The sequence below is a fragment of the Mustelus asterias genome, chromosome 30 (assembly GCF_964213995.1).
Source record: "Mustelus asterias chromosome 30, sMusAst1.hap1.1, whole genome shotgun sequence".
In the NCBI taxonomy this organism is placed as follows: Eukaryota; Metazoa; Chordata; class Chondrichthyes; order Carcharhiniformes; family Triakidae; genus Mustelus; species Mustelus asterias.
This window is the reverse complement of record NC_135830.1, coordinates 11033378-11055486: the sequence shown is the minus strand read 5'-3', so window position 1 is coordinate 11055486 and position 22109 is coordinate 11033378. Positions and strand designations below refer to the sequence as shown.

The window sequence follows — 22109 nt, the reverse complement described above, 5'->3', positions numbered from 1 at the left end:
AATCTACTGATGACAGTAAAATCATTGCCAATTGTCAGAAAAAAAACAGTTGGGTCACGATGTCCTTTGGGGAAGGAAATCTGCCGTGCTTACCTGGTTTGGCCAACACGTGAGTCTAGAGCCACATCAATGTGGTTGACTGTCAACTGCCCTCCAAGGGCAACTGGAGATGGGCAATAAACGCCCATGTTCCATGAATGAATAAACAATACTGCGTGTCAGGAGTCATGAAAGCCAGACGGCGTAAAGACCGCAGATTTTCTTTCTTAAGGCGGGGAAGCTCGACTGAATTGGGGAGTTGGAATGGGGTTATACAGGAAAGATCGGACAGAGTCCATTGGAGTGCAGAAGATTGAGTGATGATTTTTTGAAACATATATGATCTTTTTTGGGCGGGGGGGGCGGTTGTTGTGGGGAGGTGGGGGTTCGGAGGGGTAATGGGGCCAGCGGTGTGAGGGTGGAAGCTGACGGAATGTTTAACCTTTGCGGGACAGATAGGAAAGAGGGCGAAGAAAATAATTGTTTATTCTCTCAGATGCCTGTGTGCCTTTGGAACTGTCGTCTGCAGAAATCTACTGCAGCTTCAGTCGCTGGGAAAGTCTCTGAAAAGATTCATGCTTGTCGACAGTTGGCAACATCTGGCCTCTCACCCCTCCCCCCGCACTGCCTAACTGCCACCTCGCTGCTGGAGTTTCCAGTCCCGGGTGATTAAACCACACGTTCTGGTCTTTGAGTAAACTGAGAGGCTCAGCGACCTCTTGACTGAAACCGCACACTCGGCCCACATCCTGCTGCCGTTGGTCGCCTTGTCAACCAGACCCTGGTTCCCCCAATCAGCAGTGAACGCATGTATCATTTTATCTCAACAGTTTCTATCAAAATAAGCAAGCCAAAGTCGATTAACCCCCCTACTGCCGAGAAGCAAAAGAAAATCAACACCTGATAGGAAATTCAGAGCATGGACTTCGAGACTGAGAAGTGTAATTTGTGCCATTCCTGTTAGAGAGCTGGATCATTCCTCTTAAAATATCAAGTACAGGTTGAGAAGTCACACGAAAGTTTTATGGGTTTGTTGCTCGGGGGAGCGGTCTCTGGGCAAGTCATCCAGAGTCCTCGGCACAGTGGTTAGCTCTGCAGTGCCAGAGGTACGGGTTCGATTCCAGCCTTGGGTGGCTGCCTGTGTTGAGTTTGCACGTTCTCGCCGTGTCTGCGTGGGTTTCATCCGGGTGCTCTGGTCTCCCTCAGTCCAAGGATGTGCAGATTGGGTAGATTGGCCATGGCAAAATGCACCTTTGTGCCCACAGATGAGCAGGTTAGGTGGATTGACCGTGGGCAGAGGGGAGGGTCTGGGTTGATTTCTCTTTCGGAGAATCAGTGCAGACTCGATGGGCCGAACGGCCACTTTCTGCAGTGTATGGTTTTTACGATTCTATTATTATATTCTATGGTGAACACGGGCACAAAACCCACCATGATCAATTGTTCCTCCCTCCCCCTTCAGGGGTGCTGTAACGGCATGACGATTAATCCAGAAAGCCAGGGCTAAAGCTTTGGACACACATGAGGATTGAATTCCTGCCATGGCAACTGGAGAAATCTGAATTCAATAAAAGCAACCTGGAATTCAACAATCGAACCATGAGTCAATTGTTGTTAAAACCCATCTGGTTCACTACATGAGACTTCAAGTACAACACCATGGTCAATGCAAGCCACGCGGTTCAATGGTGATTCGGGATGGGAAATACATTCTGGCACTGCCGGAAATGCACGTACCGCTGGGTGAAGCAACAAATACATTGTGTGTGGGAGTCGCTGGCCTGGCTAACGTTTATAGCCCATTCCAAATGGCCCTAATCACTGCTGCAGCCAATGTAGTCAAACCAGGCACAGGAGCAGCGTTTCGCTTTGGGTATTGGGAACGTTTTTGGGTTCTTCTCGCTTCCAGGTGACCAGTTAGCTCTTCAATTCGTTATTCCTATCAGGAATTACCTTAACTTCCATTGTTTTTCGTTGTCATATTTTTCGGCGGGTTGGGGAGGGGGGTGGGGCGGGGGGGGGGGTGGGGGTGGGGGAGGATGTGAGTGAGGGGACGGCATTATAATGGTTAGACCACTAAAATAAAAGTGTTTCTGAATGGAGGGCTGTGACAAGTGGCGTTCCTCAGGGATCAGTGCTGGGACTTTGCTGTTTGTAATATATATAAATGATTTGGAAGAAAATGTAACCGGATTGATTAGTAAGTTTGCAGACGAAACAAAGGTTGGTAGATTTGCGGATTGGTAGACCTGCAGATAGCGATGAGGACCATCTGAGGATGCAGCAGGATATAGTTCGGTTACAGGCTTGAGCGGAGAGATGGCAGATGGAGCTCAATCCGGACAAATGTGAGGTAATGCATTTTGGAAGGTATAATGCAGATAGGAAATATACAGTAAAGGGCAGAACCCTGAAGAGTATTGATAGCAGAGGGATCAGGTGTAAAGGTCATTGAAAGTGGCAACCCAGGTGGAAAAGGTAGTCAAGAAGGCATACGGCATGCTTGCCTTCATCAGCCGGGGCATTGAATTTAAAAATTGGCAAGTCATGTTGCAGCTTATAGAACCTTAGTTAGGCCGCACTTGGAATATAGTGTTCAATTCTGGTCGCTACACTACCAGAAAGATGTGGAGGCTTTGGAGAGGGTACATAAAAGATTTACCGGGATGGTGCCTGGTATGGAGGGCATTAGTTATGAGGGGAGGTTGGAGAAACTTGCGTTGTTCTCACTGGAACGACGGAGGTTGAGGGGTGACCTGATAAAAATGTGCAAGATTATGAGGGGCATGGACAGAGTGGGTAGTCAGAAGCTTTTTTCAACAAAGAACAAAGAACAATACGGTACAGGAAGAGGCCCTTCGGCCCTCCAAGCCCCCGCCGCTCCCTGGTCCAAACTAGACCATTCTTTTGTATCCCTCCATACCCACTCCGTTCATGTGGCTATCGAGATAAGTCTTAAACGTTCCCAGTGTGCCCACCTCCACCACCTTGCCTGGCAGCGCATTCCAGGCCCCCACCACCCTCTGTGTAAAATATGTCCTTCTGATATCCATGTTAAACCTCCCCCCCGCCTCTCACCTTGAACCTATGACCCCTCGTGAACGTCACCACCGGCCTGGGAAAAAGCTTCCCACCGTTCACCCTATCTATGTCTTTCATAATTTTATACACCTCTATTAGGTCTCCCCTCATCCTCCGTCTTTCCAGTGAAAACAACCCCAGTTTACTCAATCTCTCCTCATAACTAAGCCCCTCCAAACCAGGCAACATCCTGGTAAACCTCCTCTGCACTCTCTCTAAAGCCTCCAAGTCCTTCTGGTAGTGTGGCGACCAGAACTGGATGCAGTATTCCAAATGCGGCCGAACCAACGTTCTATGCATCTGCAACATCAGATCCCAACCTTTATACTCTATACCCCGTCCTATAAAGGCTAGCATGCCATATGCCTTTTTCACCACCTTCTCCACCTGTGACGTCACCTTCAAGGATCTGTGGAATTGCACACCCAGGTCCCTCTGCGTATCTACACCCTTTATGATTCTGCCATTTATCGCATTGCTCCCCCCTACATTAGCTCTACCAAAATGCATCACTTCGCATTGATCTGGTTTGAACTCCATCTGCCATTTCTTTGCCCAAATTTCCAGCCGATCTATATCCATCTGTAGTCTCTGACAATGTTCCTCACTATCGCCAATTCCAGCCAATTTCGTGTCGTCCGCAAACTTACTGATCACCCCAGTTACATCTTCTTCCAGATCGTTTATGTAAATCACAAACAGCAGAGGTCCCAATACAGAGCCCTGCGGAACACCACTCGTCACAGGCCTCCAGCCGGTAAAAGACCCTTCCACTCCCACCCTCTGTCTTCTGTGACAAGCCAGTTCTCCACCCATCTAGCCACCTCCCCCTTTATCCCATGAGATCCAACCTTTTGCACCAGCCTACCGTGAGGGACTTTGTCAAACGCTTTACTAAAGTCCATAGAGACGACATCCACGGCCCTTCCCTCGTCAACCATTCTAGTCACTTCTTCAAAAAACTCCACCAGGTTAGTGAGGCATGACCTCCTTCTCACAAAACCATGCTGACTATCGTTAATGAGTTTATTCCTTTCTAAATGTGCATACATCCTATCTCTAAGAATTCTCTCCAACAACTTCCCTACCATGGACGTCAAGCTCACCGGCCTATAATTACCCGGGTTATCCTTCCTACCCTTCTTAAATAACGGGACCACATTAGCTATCCTCCAATCCTCTGGGACCTCACCTGTGTCCAGTGATGAGATAAAGATTTGCGTCAGAGGCCCAGCGATTTTATCTCTCGTCTCCCTGAGCAGCCTTGGATAGATTCCATCAGGCCCTGGGGACTTGTCAGTCTTTATATTCTCTAAAAAACCTAACACTTCCTCCCTTGTAATGGAGATTTTCTCTAATGGTTCAACACTCCCCTCCGAGACACTCCCAGTCAACACATCCCTCTCCTTTGTGAATACCAACGCAAAGTATTCATTTAGGATCTCCCCTACTTCTTTGGGCTCTGAGCATAATTCCCCACTTTTGTCCCTGAGAGGTCTGATTTTTTCCCTGACACCCCTTTTGTTCCTAACGTATGAATAAAATGCCTTGGGATTCTCCTTAATCCTGTCTGCCAAGAACATTTCGTGACCCCTTTTTGCCCTTCTAATTCCTCTTTTGAGTTCTTTCCGACTTTCTTTGTATTCCTCCAGAGCTCCCTCCGTTTTTAACTGCCTGGACCTAACGTACGCCTCCCTTTTCTTTTTGACCAGTCCCTCAATTTCCCTGTTTATCCACGGTTCTCGAATCCTACCCTTCCTATCCTTCTTTTTTACAGGCACATGCCTGTCCTGCAGCCCTAACAACTGTTCCTTAAAAGACTCCCACATGCCAGTTGTGGATTTACCCTCAAACAGCCTCTCCCAATCAACAACTGCCAATTTCTGCCTAATCCCACTAAAGTTAGCCTTCCCCCAATTCAACACCTTACCCTTGGGACACCACTCATCCTTTTCCATCGCTATCCTAAAGCTAACAGAATTGTGGTCACTATTTGCCACATGTTCCCCTACTGAAACTTTGAAGACCTGACCGGGCTCATTCCCCAGTACTAGGTCCAGTATAGCCCCCTCTCTAGTCGGGCTATCTACATATTGTTCCAAAGAACCTTCCTGTACGCATTTTACAAATTCCTCCCCATTCAGAGTCCCAGCTCTAAGCGATTTCCATTCTATACCAGGGAAATTGAAGTCTCCCACTGCAACAACCCTATTTTTTCCTGCACCTATCCAGTATCTCCTGACATATCCGTTCTTCCACTTCCCTTGGGCTGTTGGAGGGCCTGTAGTATATCCCCAACATAGTGACTGCGCCCTTCCTGTTTCTGAGCTCCACCCACAGTGACTCGTTACACGACCCCTCTGAATTGTCCTCCCTCTGCACCGCTGTAATATGTTCTCTAACGAATACTGCTACTCCCCCACCTCTTTTGGCCCCTCCTCTGTCTCGCCTAAAACACTTGTACCCCGGAATATTCAGCTGCCAGTCCTGTCTCTCTTTCAACCAAGTCTCTGTCACCGCAACTACATCCAAATTCTTCGTAAGCATGAAGGCCCTAAGTTCGTCTGTCTTACCTGCTACGCTCCTTGCTTTGAAGTAGAGGCACTCCAGACCTCCAGGCCCAGTGAGTTCATCCTCCCCCAGAGTGCTCTTCTTCTTTGCCAGCCTTGTCCTGGCCCCAAGCTCGTCCCCAGCCTCTACACTTGTAGACCTAATTTTTTGATCCCCACCCCCCTGCCATATTAGTTTAAACCCACCCGAACTGCACGAGCAAAACTCCCAGCCAGGATATTCGTGCCCTTCCAATTTAGTTGTGACCCATCCTTCTTGTACAGGTGCCATCCTCTCTTGAAAACTTCCCAATGATCCAGGAAAATGAAGCCCTCCCTCCTGGACCAGTCCTTTAGCCAAGCGTTCAATTGTATTAACTCCCTATTCCTAGCCTCACTGGCACGAGACATTGGGAGCAGCCCAGCTCTTGCTCCCCTGGAGGCCCTACCTTTTCGCCTATTTCCCAACTCCCTGAATTGCTCTCGTACGATCCCCCTGCTCTTCATATCTACGTCATTTGCACCAATGTGTACAACGACATCCGTTTCTTTATCTTCCCCTTTTAATATGCCTCCTATCCGCTCGGAGACATCCAGTACCCCAACACCAGGTAGGCAGACTACCATCCTGGAGTCCCGTTCGCACCCACAGAATCGCCTATCCGTGCCTCGAACCGACGCATCCCCCACCACTATTGCTCTCCGAATTCCTCTCTTTCCTTTCCGGGCCACAGAACCTGATTCTGTGCCAGTGACCTGGTCACTGTGGCTTACCCCTGGAGAGTCATCCTCCTCCACACTATCCAAAGCAATATACTTGTTTTGGAGGGGGACAACCACAGGTGACCCCTCCATTAATTGCTCACTAAGAGCCAAGCCCTTCCTGCTATGAGAGACTTTAAAAAATAAATTGGCTCCAATTGGCGGGATCTGCCATGGGGAGCTGGTATCCTCATGATGGGCTCAGTGGCCTCCATTTGTGCTGCGCGACTACAAGAGCTCTCTGTCAACCAAACCAAATGCATGTCTTGCCATCGCGTTAACAAAGAAGCAGAAGACACCCTTCATTAAAGACTGCAAATTTATTCAATATTATAAGCGATGCATATGAAAAAATAACAAGGTGACAGATATGCACAAAGGTGTGATTAACGAACCAGAAGAGCATAAGACGGAGGAGTAGAAGTAGACCATTCGGCCCACAGGAGCTGCTTCGCCTTTCAATGAAATCATGGTTGGTTTGATATTATCCTCAACTCCACTTTACCACCTTAGCCCCATAACTCTCGCTTCCCCTGACTAACCGGATGGTCTTAAATGTGTACGAATGTCCCATCTGTAAAATAACTTGAGAGCAATAACCTGATTTTAGGCTAAGCTCATGGCGAGATGTTCAAAAACTCTTGTTCATCTTACTTGTGAAATGCCGTGTCATGATAAAGCTCTGCACGGCGGCAAGTGGTGGCTCGATTATCTCTAAGGGCCCAGATGCACAGGCTGGGGTTTGGTGCCTCCGTGGCACTGGGAGGAAAATCTGGAGTCCAAGATTAAGTACGGGAGAGAGAATATCACCTTGGCAACAATCTAAAAGTTTGATGAAAATCCGATCAGACCCTTGCTGATTTAACGTATCTTACGCTCTTAAATTGCATGCATTAAAATACAATGTTTAAAATAACTACCAGAGTAAAACAACCAAAAGGAACATGTGAGGTGCCATTACCTAGATTGCCCTGTAAAGGGCTGCCATTGTCACTATGGGCTGAGTGGCTGCTTTCTCCGGAATAGGATTCTACTATTCTAAGCAAAGAATATAAAAATCGAAGTTCTATACGTCCTAAAATTGAAAATGCTGTTTTCAAAAATGTCTCCGACACTAATGCAGGCAGACACCATGTCAATGCTAGCTCCACGCTGTTGCTGAAATGCATAATTGAAATGTTTATGTAGCATAAGCAGTAGAATTTTCGCAGAACCACGAATTTCAAATCAAAATAACAGTGGAAAAAAGTGACCGAAAAGAGGATCTTTTAAAGTTAAGTCGCCATTTAAAACAAGCGAGATTGAATTGCTTGAAGCGGAACTTCTGATCAGGAAGCCTCTGGATTTTGATACCCCAGTCAATGACTTCACACCTGAATCCATTTCATCGTCCAATGCAGTTCTGTTTGGAATGGAAGGAGCAACAGTAGTAGCACATCAAAGAGTCAGCAAGCAAAGAACACCTTGTATCTTTAGGGTCTCCATTAACATTCTCCAATAATATTCTCAGAAGCCACTGCAATTGCACAAGAACCCCGACAGTGCAGAAGGATGCGATTTGGTCCATAGAGTCTGCACCGACTCTCCGAAAGAGCTACGCAGCTCAAGACCAAGGGATGGGCGGAAAAAGTTAGGCTAGTCAGTGACACCCATAATTAAACAAAAATCTGGAGAGGTTTAAGAAGTCAAGGCTGCGATTGGGAGCGGGGGTTGGCGGGCGGGGGCGGGGGGGGGGGGCGGCGGGGGCGGGGGGGGGGGGGGCGGCGGGGGCGGGGGAGGGGCGGTGGTGCGGTGGCAAGGGAGGGATGAAAAGCGATGAGGATGGGGCACTGGAGTAAGAGTTCGTTTGTCTAAATGCATCCAAGTTAATGCTCACTCCACGGGTTAGTTTCAGCGTCTGCCTTAACAGTGGCCTCGCGAAATCCCGTCAATGGTCATTGTTCATCACAGTTTGTCTTTCTTGGCACGCATTCAGGTGACCGACCTTACCTCAAAATAGCCACACCCTGGCCGTCATCATGACATTGAAGACAATGCTCTTGAAAAACAAAATTCTTAGCCCCATCACCGTCAAAGACAAAAAGTTCACCCTCAGTCGATCTGCCAAAATAAGAGAAACAAATGATAGATCTGGTTTAATGGATATGTGATTTGGTATTGAAAAACAACTGTATACCTCTAATGTGATATTTTTTCCATTATCTAACAGCTTGACTTTCGTCCGTCTGTCCATCCCTGTCCGTCCGTCCGTCTGTCCATCTCTGTCAGTCCGTCCGTCCGACCGTCTGCTTGCCTGTCTATCTATCTTCACCTCTCTTTCACTCTGAGTTTCTCTCTCTCTCCCCGCCTCTCCTCCTCTCTCGCTATCCCGCTCGATTGATATATCTCTCTCCCTCACTCTGTGTGACAATCTATCTTTTTCCCCATCTCACTATATGTTTATCATTCAATCTCCGGGTCTGTATCCGTGCCTATTTGTCCACTTATCAATCCGTCTATTTGCAAGTATTTTACTTTGATAAATGTTGAATAAAGCACATACCGTTTTCCGTGTCACTTGATTCTGTCAAGGAATCACTTCGACCTGTAGGGCATTTAGGTTTATCTGGAAGGGCAAAAATGACATTTGACTTATTAAGTGAGCAAGTGACATTACTGTAACCATGTTTGTTCTCAATATCACTTTGAATAATGTTGTTGTCATAACCAAAAGCCACGAAGAAAGTAAGAATCAAACAGCACGATTGGACTTGTTCACTTGATTATTCACAACGGAGAAACATTGGTAGCTCTGCCATTTAGTTCGTCCCAATTCTGAGTTCAAAGAGTGCAGGGTAGATTCCCCATCAGGGATTAAAACCCAGGATCCAGAGCCGTTCCATCAGTGCAGTATTTCACTGTCTTCCGAAAACGTCGTGAAACCGAGGCCTGATTTCAGCTCTGCAGTGGATTAAATGATATCAGGGCATTTCTCCAGAGGAACGGGATTCTCCACTACCCTGGTTAGTATTTAATACGTTCCTAAATTCGGTGATGTACCAGCAGTTACGGGTCCTGCACACTGCCCTGAATTATAATAGTTAGCTCTTATTATTTTTATTCATTTACGGAATGTGGACATCACTGGCAGGTCAGCATTTATTGCCAATCCCTAATTGCCCCCTTCAGAAGATGGTTGTGAGTCTCCTGCTTGAACCTCTGCAGTCTGTCAGGGGTACGTACACACACAGTGCTGTTAGGGAAGAAGTTCCACCATTTTGACTCTGCGACAGTGAAGGAACTGCCGAAACATTTCCAAGTCAGGATGCTGAGTGACATGGAGGGTAACGTCCAGATGATGGTGTTCCCAGGTATCTGCTGCCCTTGTCCTCCGAGAAGATAACGGTCGTGAGTTTGGAAGATTCAGCGGAAGGAGACTTGGAGAGTTACTGCTGTGTATCTTGTGGATGGCACACACTGCTGCCATTGTGCTTCGGTGGTGGAAGAAGTGGATATTTGTGAATAGAGTACTTAATGCTTGAGCCGCACAGTGGCACAGTGGTTAGTACTGCTGCACCGCCACCCCCCCCCCCCCCCCCCAACGCCCCGCCACTCCCCTCCGCCCCCCCCCTCCACTCCCCCCCGCCCACAGTGTCAGGGACCTGTGTTCGATTCCCGGCTTGGGTGACTGTCTGTGCAGAGTCTGCACGTTTTCCTCGTGTCAGCGTGGGTTTGATCCGGGCGCTCCGGTTTCCTCCCACAGTCCGAAAGACGTGCTGATTAGATGCATTGGCCATGCTAAATTCTCCCTCAGTGTACCCGAACAGGCACAGAGTGTGGCGACTATGGGATTGTCACAATAAATTCATTGCAGTTTTAATGTAAGCCGACTTGTGACACTCATAAACACACTGTTAATCAAGCGGAGCTGCTTTGTCCTGGGTCGTGTCAAATGTCTGAGTGTTATTGGAGCTGCATTCATCGAGGCAAGTGGCGAATACACTACCACAGTCATGATTATGTCTTGTGGATGGGGCAGAGAATTTGGGGGATGAGGAGATACGTTACTCACCACAGGATTCCCAATCTCCGACATTCTCTTGCAGCTACAGCACTTATATGGATAGTCCAGTCCAGTTTCTGAGCAACGTTAACCCTCAGGATGTTGATAGTGGGGGTTGACCTGATAGAAGTCTACAGGATTATGAGAGGCATGGGCAGAGTGGATAGTTAGAAGCTTTTTCCCAGGGTGGAAGAGTCAATTACTCGGGGGCATAGATTTAAGGTGCGAGGGGCAAGGTTTAAAGGAGACGTACGAGGCAGAGTTTTTACACAGAAGGTGGTGCGTGCCTGGAACTCGCTGCCGGGGGAGGTAGTGGAAGGAGATATGATAGTGAGTTTTAAGGGACATCTGGACAAATACATGAATAAGATGGGAATAGAGCGATATGGTCCCCGGAAGGGAAAGGGGTTTTAGTTAAGTCGGGCAGCATCGTCGGTGCAGGCTTGGAGGGCCGAAGGGCCTGTTCCTGTGCTGTAATTTTCTTTGTTCTTTGTTTCAGTCATGGTAATGCCATTAAATGTCAAGAGCCGGTTGTTAGCTTCTTTCCTGTTGGAGTTGGTCATTGCCTGGAACATGTGTGGCGCAAATGTTACTTGCAGCTTGTCAGTCAAAGCCTCGGTATTGTCCAGCTATTGGTGCATTTGTAATGCACTACTTCAAGATCTGAGGTGTCATGAATGGTGCTGAAAATTGTTCAGTCATCAGCGAACATCCCAACTTCTGACCTTACAATGGATTGAAGGTGATTGATGAAGCAACTGAAGCTGGTTAGGCCTGAGACACTGAGGAACTCCTGCAGTGAAGTCCCCAGACTAGGATAATTGACCGTCAATCATTAGTCAGCTAATCTTTCAAAAAGACTACACTTTGAGTGACGATGACACCGAGAGTCCTTAGGTCGTTAAGAGGATGGATAATATTTAGTGCAAGTTCTTCCTGTCATAAAACATTCTGAGAGGAGGCAGTGGCGCAGTGGCATTGTCACTGGACTGGTAATCCAACGACCCAGAATGCTGACCTGGGGATGGCAGCTGCGAAATTTGAACATTTTTTTAAAAATTGGAATTAAAAGTTTCATGATGACCCTGAAACCATTGTCGATTATCATTAAAACTCATCTGGTTCACTAACTTCCTTCAGCGAACGAAATCTGCCGTCCTTACATGGTCTGGCCGGCAAGTGACTCTTAAATGTCTTCTGCTGAAGGGCAGTTTAGGACGGGCAATAAATGTTGGCCAAGCCAACGACACCCACATCACGTGAACGAAAATAAAATAAACTTACCAATTTCAACTGTGGGCGGGATGTTTACTGAGTAATTTCGATTATCGTGAAATGCCTTGCACGTGATGTTTGGCGATTTCTCGGATTGGCGGAAAGAGAGAAAACCCGAGCTCCTGTAATTCCCGCTCTCCAATAGGACACTGGATCTTGTCACATTGACCTCCTGGCCCGATCCCGTGTACAGGGAGAGCATGATTGCGTTGGGCGAGAAGTCCGAGGCCAAGCATACTGCAGCTGTGTCGATGCCGGTGGCTCCCCGTGGCACTGGCGGGTAAAAGACGCTCAATTTAGGCTCCACCGGGCCTTTCGCCTCTGAAAATTTAATAAATAAAAGGAAATGATCAGAATCCAACAGAGGGAACTCCTCCAACCTGCTGAGCCATTCGATTAGACCCGCATTTTTTCTATCTCTTAACCCTATGTGAGTTTCTCCATGAATTTACCGAATGCTGAGACTGGATAATTAGGGCGTTTTCGCTTGGCACAGAGAAGGCTGAGGAGTGACGCCTCTCTTTCTCTCTCCCTCTCTCTCTCTCTCTCTCTCACACACACACACACATTCACACACTCACATGCACACGCACACATGCCCAGGCATATAAGCAGATAGACGGACATGCATAGACACATATGCACACAAACGCACACACACATACACACACACGCGCGCGCACACATATACATACACACACACACACACGGGTGAACATAGAAACATAGATCAGTACAGCACAGAACAGGCCCTTCGGCCCGCGATGTTGTGCCGAGCTTTATCTGAAACCAAGATCAAGCTATCCCACTCCCTATCATCCTGGTGTGCTCCATGTGCCTATCCAATAACCGCTTAAATGTTCCTAAAGTGTCTGACTCCACGATCACTGCAGGCAGACCATTCCACACCCCAACCACTCTCTGCGTAAAGAACCTACCTCTGATATCCTTCCTATATCTCCCACCACGAACCCTATAGTTATGCCCCCTTGTAATAGCTCCATCCACCCGAGGAAATAGTCTTTGAACGTTCACTCTATCAATCCCCTTCATCATTTTATAAACCTCTATTAAGTCTCCCCTCAGCCTCCTCCGCTCCAGAGAGAACAGCCCTAGCTCCCTCAACCTTTCCTCATAAGACCTACCCTCCAAACCAGGTAGCATCCTGGTAAATCTCCTCTGCACTCTTTCCAGCGCTTCCACATCCTTCTTATAGCGAGGTGACCAGAACTGCACACAATATTCCAAATGTGGTCTCACCAAGGTCCTGTACAGTTGCAGCATAACCCCACGGCTCTTAAACTCCACACACTATAGGCCTTCTTCACAGCTCTATCCACTTGAGTGGCAACCTTTAGAGATCTGTGGATATGGACCCCAAGATCTCTCTGTTCCTCCACAGTCTTCAGAACCGTACCTTTGACCCCGTAATCCACATTTAAATTAGTCCTACCAAAATGAATCACCTCACATTTATCAGGTGAGATCCTAAATGAATATTTCTCATCAGTCTTTACTGTTGAGAAAAGCATGGTTGTTAGGGAACTTGGGGAAATAAATAGTGATGTCTTAAGGAGTGTACATATAACAGAGAAAGAGGTGCTGGAAGTCTTAAAGCGCATTGAGGTAGATAAATCCCCGGGAACTGATGAAGTGTATCCCAGGATATTGTGGGAGGCTAGGGAGGAATTTGCGGGTTCCCGAGCAGAGATATTTAAATCATTGTTAGTCATAGGTGAGGTGCCTGAAGATTGGAGGGTGGCAAATGTTGTGCCTTTGTTTAAAAAGGGCTGCAGGGAAAAGCCTGGGAACTACAGGCCAGTGAGTCTCACATCTGTGGTGGGTAAGTTGTTGGAACGTATTTTGAGAGACAGGATCTACAGGCATTTAGAAATGCAAGGACTGATTAGGGACAGCCAGCATGGCTTTGTGAGTTTGAGTTTTTGAAGGGATAGCCAAGAAGGTAGTTGATGTTGTCGACATGGAATTTAGCAAGGTCTTTGTCAAGTTTCCACATGGTAGGTTGTTTGTAAGGTTAAATCTCACGGGATCCAGGGTGAGGAAGCCAAATGGATACAAAATTGGCTTAATCACAGAAGCCAGAGGTTGGTTGTAGACGTTGTTTTTCAAACTGGAGGCCTGTGACCAGCGGAGTGCCTCAGGGATCAGTGTTGGGTCCAATGTTATTTGTCATCTATATTAATGATTTGGATGAAAATATAGGAGGCATGGTTGGTAAGTTTGCAGGTGACACCAAGATTTGTGGCATAGTGGACAGTGCGGAAGGTTATTTCGGATTGCAATGGGATCTCGATCAATTGGGCCAGTGGGCTGACGAGTGGCAGACAGAGTTTAATTTAGACAAATGCGAGATGAGGCATTTTGGTAGATTGAACCAGGGCAGGACTTACTCAGTTAATGGTGGGGCGTTGGGGAGACTTACAGAACAAAGAGATCTAGGGGTACACGTTCATAGCTCCTTGAAAGTGGAGTCACAGGTGGACAGAATGGTGAAGACGGCATTCAGCAGGCTTGGTTTCACTGGTCAGAACATTGAATATCGGAGTTGGGACGTCTTGTTGAAGTTGTACAAGACATTGTTAAGGCCACACTTTGAATACTGTGTACAGTTCTGATCACCCTATTATAGAAATGATATGATTAAACTAGAAAGAGTGCAGAAAAGATTTTCTGGGATGCTACTGGGACTTGATGGTTTGAGTTAGAAGGAGAGGCTGGATAGACTGGGACTTTTTTCTCTGGAGCGTAGAAGGCTGAGGGGTGATCTCATAGAGGTCTATAAAATAATGAGGGGCATAGATCAGTTAGATAGTCAAAGGTAGGGGAATCTGAAACTAGAGGGCATAGGTTTAAGGTGAGAGGGAGAGATACAAAAGTGTCCACAGGGGCATTTTTTTTCGCACAGAGGGTGGTGAGTGTCTGGAAGAAGCTGCCAGAGGTAGTAGTAGAGGCAAGTACAATTTTGTCTTTTAAAAAGCATTTAGACAGTTACATGGTACGATGGGTTTAGAGGGATTTGGGCCAAATGCAGGCATTTGGGGTTGGCTTCGGGCTTAAGAAAATGGCGCCATGAAAAAGTTGGGCCAAAGGGCCTGTTTCCAAGTTGTAAACCTCTATGATTCTATGACACTATGACACACACATGCATCTGGAAGCATGCATACCCCCCCCCCCCCCCCCGCCCCTCCACCCCCTCCCCTCCACACACACACACACACTGAGACATTGAGAGACACACACACCCAGCACCACACACAAACACAGAGAGTCTGGATTTGGGGACCAAATAAAATATTTCCAATCTTGCTGATGAGCACAACTAATGGTGAGGAGGATGCAAGGGGGACTTGAAGGGAATTGGGACAGGCTGAGTCAATGGGCAAGAACATGGCAGATGGAATAAAACTGAATATGTGTGAAGTTATCCACTCTGGCGGAAAAAAAACATCAGAAAGGCAGAGTATTTCCTAAACAGTGCGAGATTGGACAGAGTTGTTGCCAGAGAGAGCTGGATGTCCTTGTTCATGGGTCAGCAAAAATTAGCATGTAGGCACAGCAAGACATGTGGAAGGCAAATGCTCCATATTTGTGCAATCAAATAGGAGCGCGAGAGCGCGAGTGAGCGCGCGTGTGTGTGTGTGTGTGTGTGTGTACCATGATCTGTTTGAAAGTTGGAGCATTATTTTTGGCCAAATGGCCTACTCCTGCTCTTATGTCCCTTTGAGACTGAAATACTTTTGCACGTCGCAGACACTCACACAGGCAAGCATGGACGTACGGGCACACAGGCGTACACACACAAACATACACACACACGCACAGATCGAGAGACAATCAGACTGAGAGACAGACATGCCCAGAAACAAACACAGAGACTGGAACACACCCAGAAACTTGATGTGGAGACCAAATAAAATAGTTCAAACCTTGCTGATGGCACAGACATAATGGAGAGGAGGATGCAATGGGGGCTTCAAGGAGATTTGGACAGGCTGAGTGAATGCGCAAAGACATGGCAGATGGGATAAAAAGTAACTAAGTATGAAGTTATCCACTATGGTTGGGGGAAATAAAACAGAAATACAGAATATTACCTGCATGATGCGAGGTTGAAAAGAGTTGACTTCTCGAGAGACCTGTTCATGAAAAGCTAGCATTCAGGTACAGCAAACAATGAGGAAGGCAAATGCTACGCTTGTGTGTCACAAAATATTAATGTGAGTGTGCGTGTGTTTGTGTGTTTCTGTGTGTGCTTTTGTATGGGTGGGTGCGTGTGTGAATGTGTGTGAATGTGCCATGATCAGTTTGAATGTTCGATCAGTATTGATGGGCCAAATACCTGCTCCTATGTTGATTCGAGACTTGAATACATACACACGCCGCAGACAGTCACACAGGCAGGTATGGACATACAGGCGTACAAACAAACTCACGCACAAACACACACGCGCACACGCACGCACGCACAAATACACACACACAGATATATCTATACAGAATGATATGCAGTATAGTTGTATTTATTAAGACAATATGATAGAATGTGATAGAATGCTTAATATGCTAGTTTGCAAATGACACAATATGCAGCATTGTAAGCAGCATAGCTGGAAGCATCAAATTGCAAAGAAATATTAATATTTTGTGAATGGATAAAACTAATGGATGTTTTCATTGCAGGGAAATGTAAGTTAACGCACCTTAGAATTAAAAATCAATGAACCATGTTGGTTATAAATGTCCATATGCTAAGACTAAGGATTGATCAACAAATGTCTTTATTCAAAGTCTTTAGCCAGGTGAAGAACACAGAATGCATAAACACTGAGAGACCGAAAATATATTCGGAGCTTAATATTCATGTTTGAATGTGAAGATCTGAGATCAGGATTGAAATAAAGAAGAGTCCGCAATCAGAACCGGCAACATTTTTGTTCTGGTTTTCACAAAATTAAAATTCAGCATTTAAAAATTCCTTGAACAGAGCAGGAGGAGAAGAAATTTTACTCTGTAAGCTGTATGTATGTTCAGAGTACCCGATTAACAGTGTAGATGATGTTTAACTCTAAAACGCTGGAATTTAGTTAAGGAGTGACTTAATCATTCCCAAACGGAGAGGGTTGATAAACAGGAACATTTGCTGCTGGTTGGGGAGTCCAAGATTTAAGCAAATTAGATTTTAGACGATGTTTAATGTTTAAGACTTTCAGGAGCGAAATCAGGAAATATTTTTCAACTTAATACCTCACTTTCCTCCATTAAGACATTTTCTAAATCCAATCCTTCTTTGACGAAATCTAATATTGTGTGCAGTTTTGGTCTCCTTTCGAAGAAAAAAATAAACTTGCAATAGAAAGAATGCAGAAAAAGTACACCAGACTGATTTTTAGGATGGCAGGATTGTCGTTTTCGGAGAGGCGACTGCATCTGTATTCACTTGGAGTTTAGAACATGAGAGGCGATGTCATTGAAATATACAGAATTTTAGCAGGGATGAGCAGACTGGATGCAGGGATGTTGTTTCCTTTGACGGGGTGGGGTCTAGAAAAAGGGATCAAAGTTTCAGTGTTCAGGGTTGGACATTTAAGTCTGAGATGAGGAAACATTTCTTCACTCAGAGGCTGGTGAAACTAATTCTCGACCACAGAAGTTTGTGGATGCGAAATCAGTGAATATATTTTAAAAGGAAATATATTACTGTACTCTAAAGGTGTCAAGAATTATGAGGTGAGGGATAGTATGGTGTTGAGTTACAGTTTCAGCCACGGTCGTGTCGAATGGCAGAGCAGGGTCTAAGTGTCGAATGGCCTACCCGTGCTCCTATTTTCTATCTTTCTCTATATTATATATGTCCATGAAGGAAAGTGCTGGATGATGGCACTGAATGTTAATTCTTTGATAAAGATCACAAGACGAAATTAATCACAGTGATATCTGACTCTGTAACAAACTTTTGATTGAAACTATCACTAAACATTCTTCATGCAACATTGTGGGATGGTTGCAGCGAAATGGCAATGTCATTAGATTAGCAGCACGGAGACCCAGACTAATTCCCCTGAAGAAATGGGTTCAATTCCCGCCCCAGCACTTGGAGTAATTTCAAATAAATTGATCGAAGTGTAGCATCCAGTAAAAACTCCGGCAACTATCGACGATTGCCGTTAAAAAAGCATTGTCGTTCATTGGTTGGTATCTTATCTTTGCAGCAAAAAGCTTTGAATATGATCTCGGACAAAGGGCTAATTCAGAATTCATGCTTTTTGGGGTAATATATTCGCATGGATAGAGGGTTGGCTAATCGATAGGATACAGAGAGTTGGGATTAGAAGAGCATTTTGAGGATGACAATCTGTTACAAGTGGAGTGCCTCAGCGATTAATGCTCGGGTCACAATTATTTACAATATACATAATGACTTGGATGTGGAAAGTGAATTTACTATTGCCAAGTTTGCGAATGAAAAAGGACTTCTGCCATGTGTTGTAAATGCCCATTTCGATCAACAATGTCCTTTGGAGAAGGAAATATGTTTTGGATCCAAGAAGCAATGTCGTGGAACCTGAAATTGCCCAGTGGGCAATTAGGATTTGATTTAATTTGATTTGATTTAATGCCCACATCAAAGAAATAAAAATAAAATTATGATTTTTTGAGTCCAATGTGACACTACTGGAGCTACAAAGACTGGACACTGCAATTTTAGGACGAGCTGAGCTGGATATTCAGCTACGCAAATTCATTATATCAGTGTAATGTTCTCAATTGCCTTCCCACATGATGCTGCCTCCCTGTCCATCATAGAGCTGGTAATGACATTAAATAAGCTTATCCTTACTGGTCACATGCTGAACCCAGTAAGTGAACAGACTGCTGAGTGTGGGTGTCTCACTGCAGTGATTAGTAAATGTGCAGGAACAATTTTCAAGACAGAAACTTCGCATTGCAGCAGCTGAGCCATATTTACCTCATGGAGGACAGAATAAAGACATTTAATTTGCACTTTTTCGGGAGCGCGTATACAAATTTCACACAAAGTCAAGCCAAGGATGCTCACATGTTTTTCGTGTGAGATTAAATGTCACTGATTTGCAAAGATTACAGGACGATATGGGCGAGCTGGTCAGACAGGTAGAACAGTAGCAAACGGAATTTAAACCTGAAAAGTGTGAGGTGGTGCATTTTGCGAGGGGTCACAAGGCAAGGGAATACACAATGAACTGTAGGACGCGAGAAAGTGCAGAGGACCAGAGGGACCTGGTCCTCTGGTCCTCTGCAAGTCCAAAGATTATTGATGCCATAGCATATAAGGCTGCAACCAAGTCTTGAGAAATGCGATGGAATAGATAGGGGTTTAATGGCTGGAGCAGGCACAATGGGTCGCAGGGCCTCTTCCTGTTCTGTAAAACACAATGACGATGACTCCACTGTTCCCGAAGCAAAAGCGATGCGCCTAATGGTCTCCTCCATCGTTGTAGGAGTCTAATAATTTGCTGTTGTGAGAGGACATTTTAATTTTTCACTCCACCCCTCTCGCCCCCTGCTCTTCCCAATCAACTCAACAGCAGCTATTACAGGACAAAGATTCTTTACAGGTGTATTTGAATCGGACATTACTTTTTAAAACTATAACCAGACACAAAATGCAGAAAATAGTTTCACTTACTGGGTTCTACAGTGAGTTTGGTTCCACTGCCAAAGATAAGCTTGGTGGTTGCATAGTTTGCACAGTGATACCAGATGGTACAAAATCGACATAACCCACATGAAGAGCAATGTAAGGATTATTTTTCATGCTAAGGTTTTTAAGATTCGACTTGCTTCCACAGCCAGTTCATTATTACCAAGAAACAAATGCAAAATAATATCCGAGGAAGGATGTTCTTGCTATAGGGGGAGTGCAGCGAAGGTTCACTGGACAGTTTCTGGAGTGGCAATACTGACGTATGAGGGGAGATTGAGTCGGTTAGGATTTTATTGTCTGGGGTTCAGAAGAAGGGAGGCAGGAGGAGAAGATCTCATTAAAACCCATAGTGCAGGATTAGACAGGGTAGATTCAGGATGGCGGCAGGTTCCAGAACCAGGCTTCATAGTCTAAGGATATGGGACTAACATGAGGAGAATTTCTTTTTCACCAAGAGAATGAAAAGCCTGTGTAATTCACAATTACAAAGGTTTAAACAGAACAATGATGCTTACCCATCTCCCCTCTTTCTTTTGGGTCAACTCTCTGGATGGAATCTTCCTATCCCGTTGACAGGACACAAATCAGCTTCTCAGTTCAACATCATATTACTGAGGCAGTTCCAGCTCCTATCCCATGTATCTCTAATGCCTGGCTAAGCTGAGCTGGATCAAAACTGACGCAAAACCGTGCAGTCTCTTCGCCTGCATGCCACATATTATATTGGCACTCTGCCCAGCTTGACTAGACTACTTACAACAGACAACTAGATAACAGAGGAGATGTGGAACGAAAGAAAAAAACATACTGACTTCACACTCACTTGGTATAACGGTCACCTGGGTGCCGCTGCCGAACGTTAATTTACTGTAGCACAGTAACAATTGCTCAGACAGTTAAGAAACCTTCTCTTGAGATAGGTGTTTCAGATTTCAGATAATTTGCGGCAAAGACAAATCTGGAACAGCCACTAATTCGCTGCAGGTATCAGACATTGCATATCTTCCCCCTCCCCACCATCAGAGACTAAATGGGCCGAATAGCCTCCTTGGATGCTCTAAGATTCTATTAACGTGAAGAATTTCTGAGCCAAGATAGTCACTGGTCAAATGTAGCCCTCCACGCCCTTCCCCAGCAACAAATATATTTTGCCTCTGAGCCTAGGTTAGGAAACATATGAACAAGGGGAGGCTCTTCAGCCCTCAGTGCCTGCTCTGCCAATCTCCGAAATGGCTTAACTGGTCGGCCAATGAGAGAGTTGCAGCATGGCCTTGCCAGCGACGCCTCAACCTCTGGCAGAAAAGAAATACAATTCAAGGGATAGTATTTCATTTATTAGCTAAGCTTTCTCTTCTTGCAAATGCAGCCTGACCTGCTGGGGTTTTTCCCAGCATTACCTGTTCCTATTGTCATAGTCCTGTTAGATTTCAAAGAGGTAAACAGACATGTTGAGCATGAAAGTTGCGTTTACGTTTAGTTGAATCTGCTGTTACTCAGGCTCATTTTCCAAAAGGGAGATATTTTTCATTAATTTGTGGGGCATGGGCATCGTTGGCTGGCCAGCATTTATTGCCCATCCCCAATTGCCCTTGGAAGGCAATTGAGAGTTAACCAAATTGCACATGTCGGCCAGATCAGATAAGGACGGAAGATTTTCTTCTCTAAAGGACATTACTGAACCAGATAGGTGTTTCCGACAATCGACAATGGTTTTCATCGTCAACAGTAGATTCTTAATTCCAGATTTTTGAATTTAAATTCCACCATCTGTGTGGCAGAATTCGAACGTGGGTCCCCAGAACATTAGTTAAATTCCTGGATTAATAATCTAGCGATATTGCCACTAGGCCATCACCTCCCCCCAGTTTCACCTCCCCCCCAGGAAATTAACACAATGGTGGGAAACTATATTAGCTCTGATAATGTGTATGGGTAGAGTTGAGAGATACCAAGGGGCAGAAAACATCAGATGGGTGTCATATATAGACGCCGAAACTGCAGTGGTGATGTTGGAAATGGCATTAAACACGAAATTAGAGATGCATGTGATGAGTGAATATCGGTGATCATGGGTGATTTTAATCTGCACATTGATTGGACAAATCAAATTAGCCACAATGCCGTCGAGGAGGAATTCCTGAGTGGATACGGGATGGCTTCCTTCACCAATATGTGAAGGAACCAACGAGGGAGCAGGCCATCTTAGACTGGGTATTGTGGAGTGAGAAGGGAATAATTGCCAATCTAGTTGTGCGAGACACCTTGGGGATGAGCGACCATAACATGAGAGAATGTTTTATCAAGATGGAGAGTGAAGTAGTTGATTCGGAGACGACAGTGCTGAATCTTAATAAACGAGACAATGAATATATGAGGCGTGATTTGGCCTTCATAGATTGGGGAGACTTACTTAAAGGGATGACAATGGATAGGCAACGGCAAACATTCAAAAAGCGCATGGGGGAACTGCAGCAATTGTTTATCCCTATCTGGCACAAAAGCAAAATGGGTAAGAGGGCCAATCCAGGCTTACAAAGGAAATTAGAGATAGTATCCGATCCAAGGAAGAAGCATACAGATTGGCCAAAACCAATAATAGGTCTGAGGATTGGGAGCAGTTTAGAATTCAGCAAAGAAGTACGAAGGGATTGATTAA

At 45.6% G+C, this 22109-nt stretch overlaps 1 gene segment (V, D, J or C); it reads right to left on the bottom strand.

The window, feature by feature from the left end:
- Nucleotides 1-6734: 6734 nt before the first annotated feature.
- On the bottom strand, nucleotides 6735-20131 carry LOC144481044 (T cell receptor delta constant-like). The segment is given in 5 exon segments: nucleotides 6735-7833; nucleotides 8421-8531; nucleotides 8974-9036; nucleotides 11758-12069; nucleotides 19969-20131. Coding segments are annotated over 4 exon segments (489 nt in total).
- Nucleotides 20132-22109: the final 1978 nt, after the last annotated feature.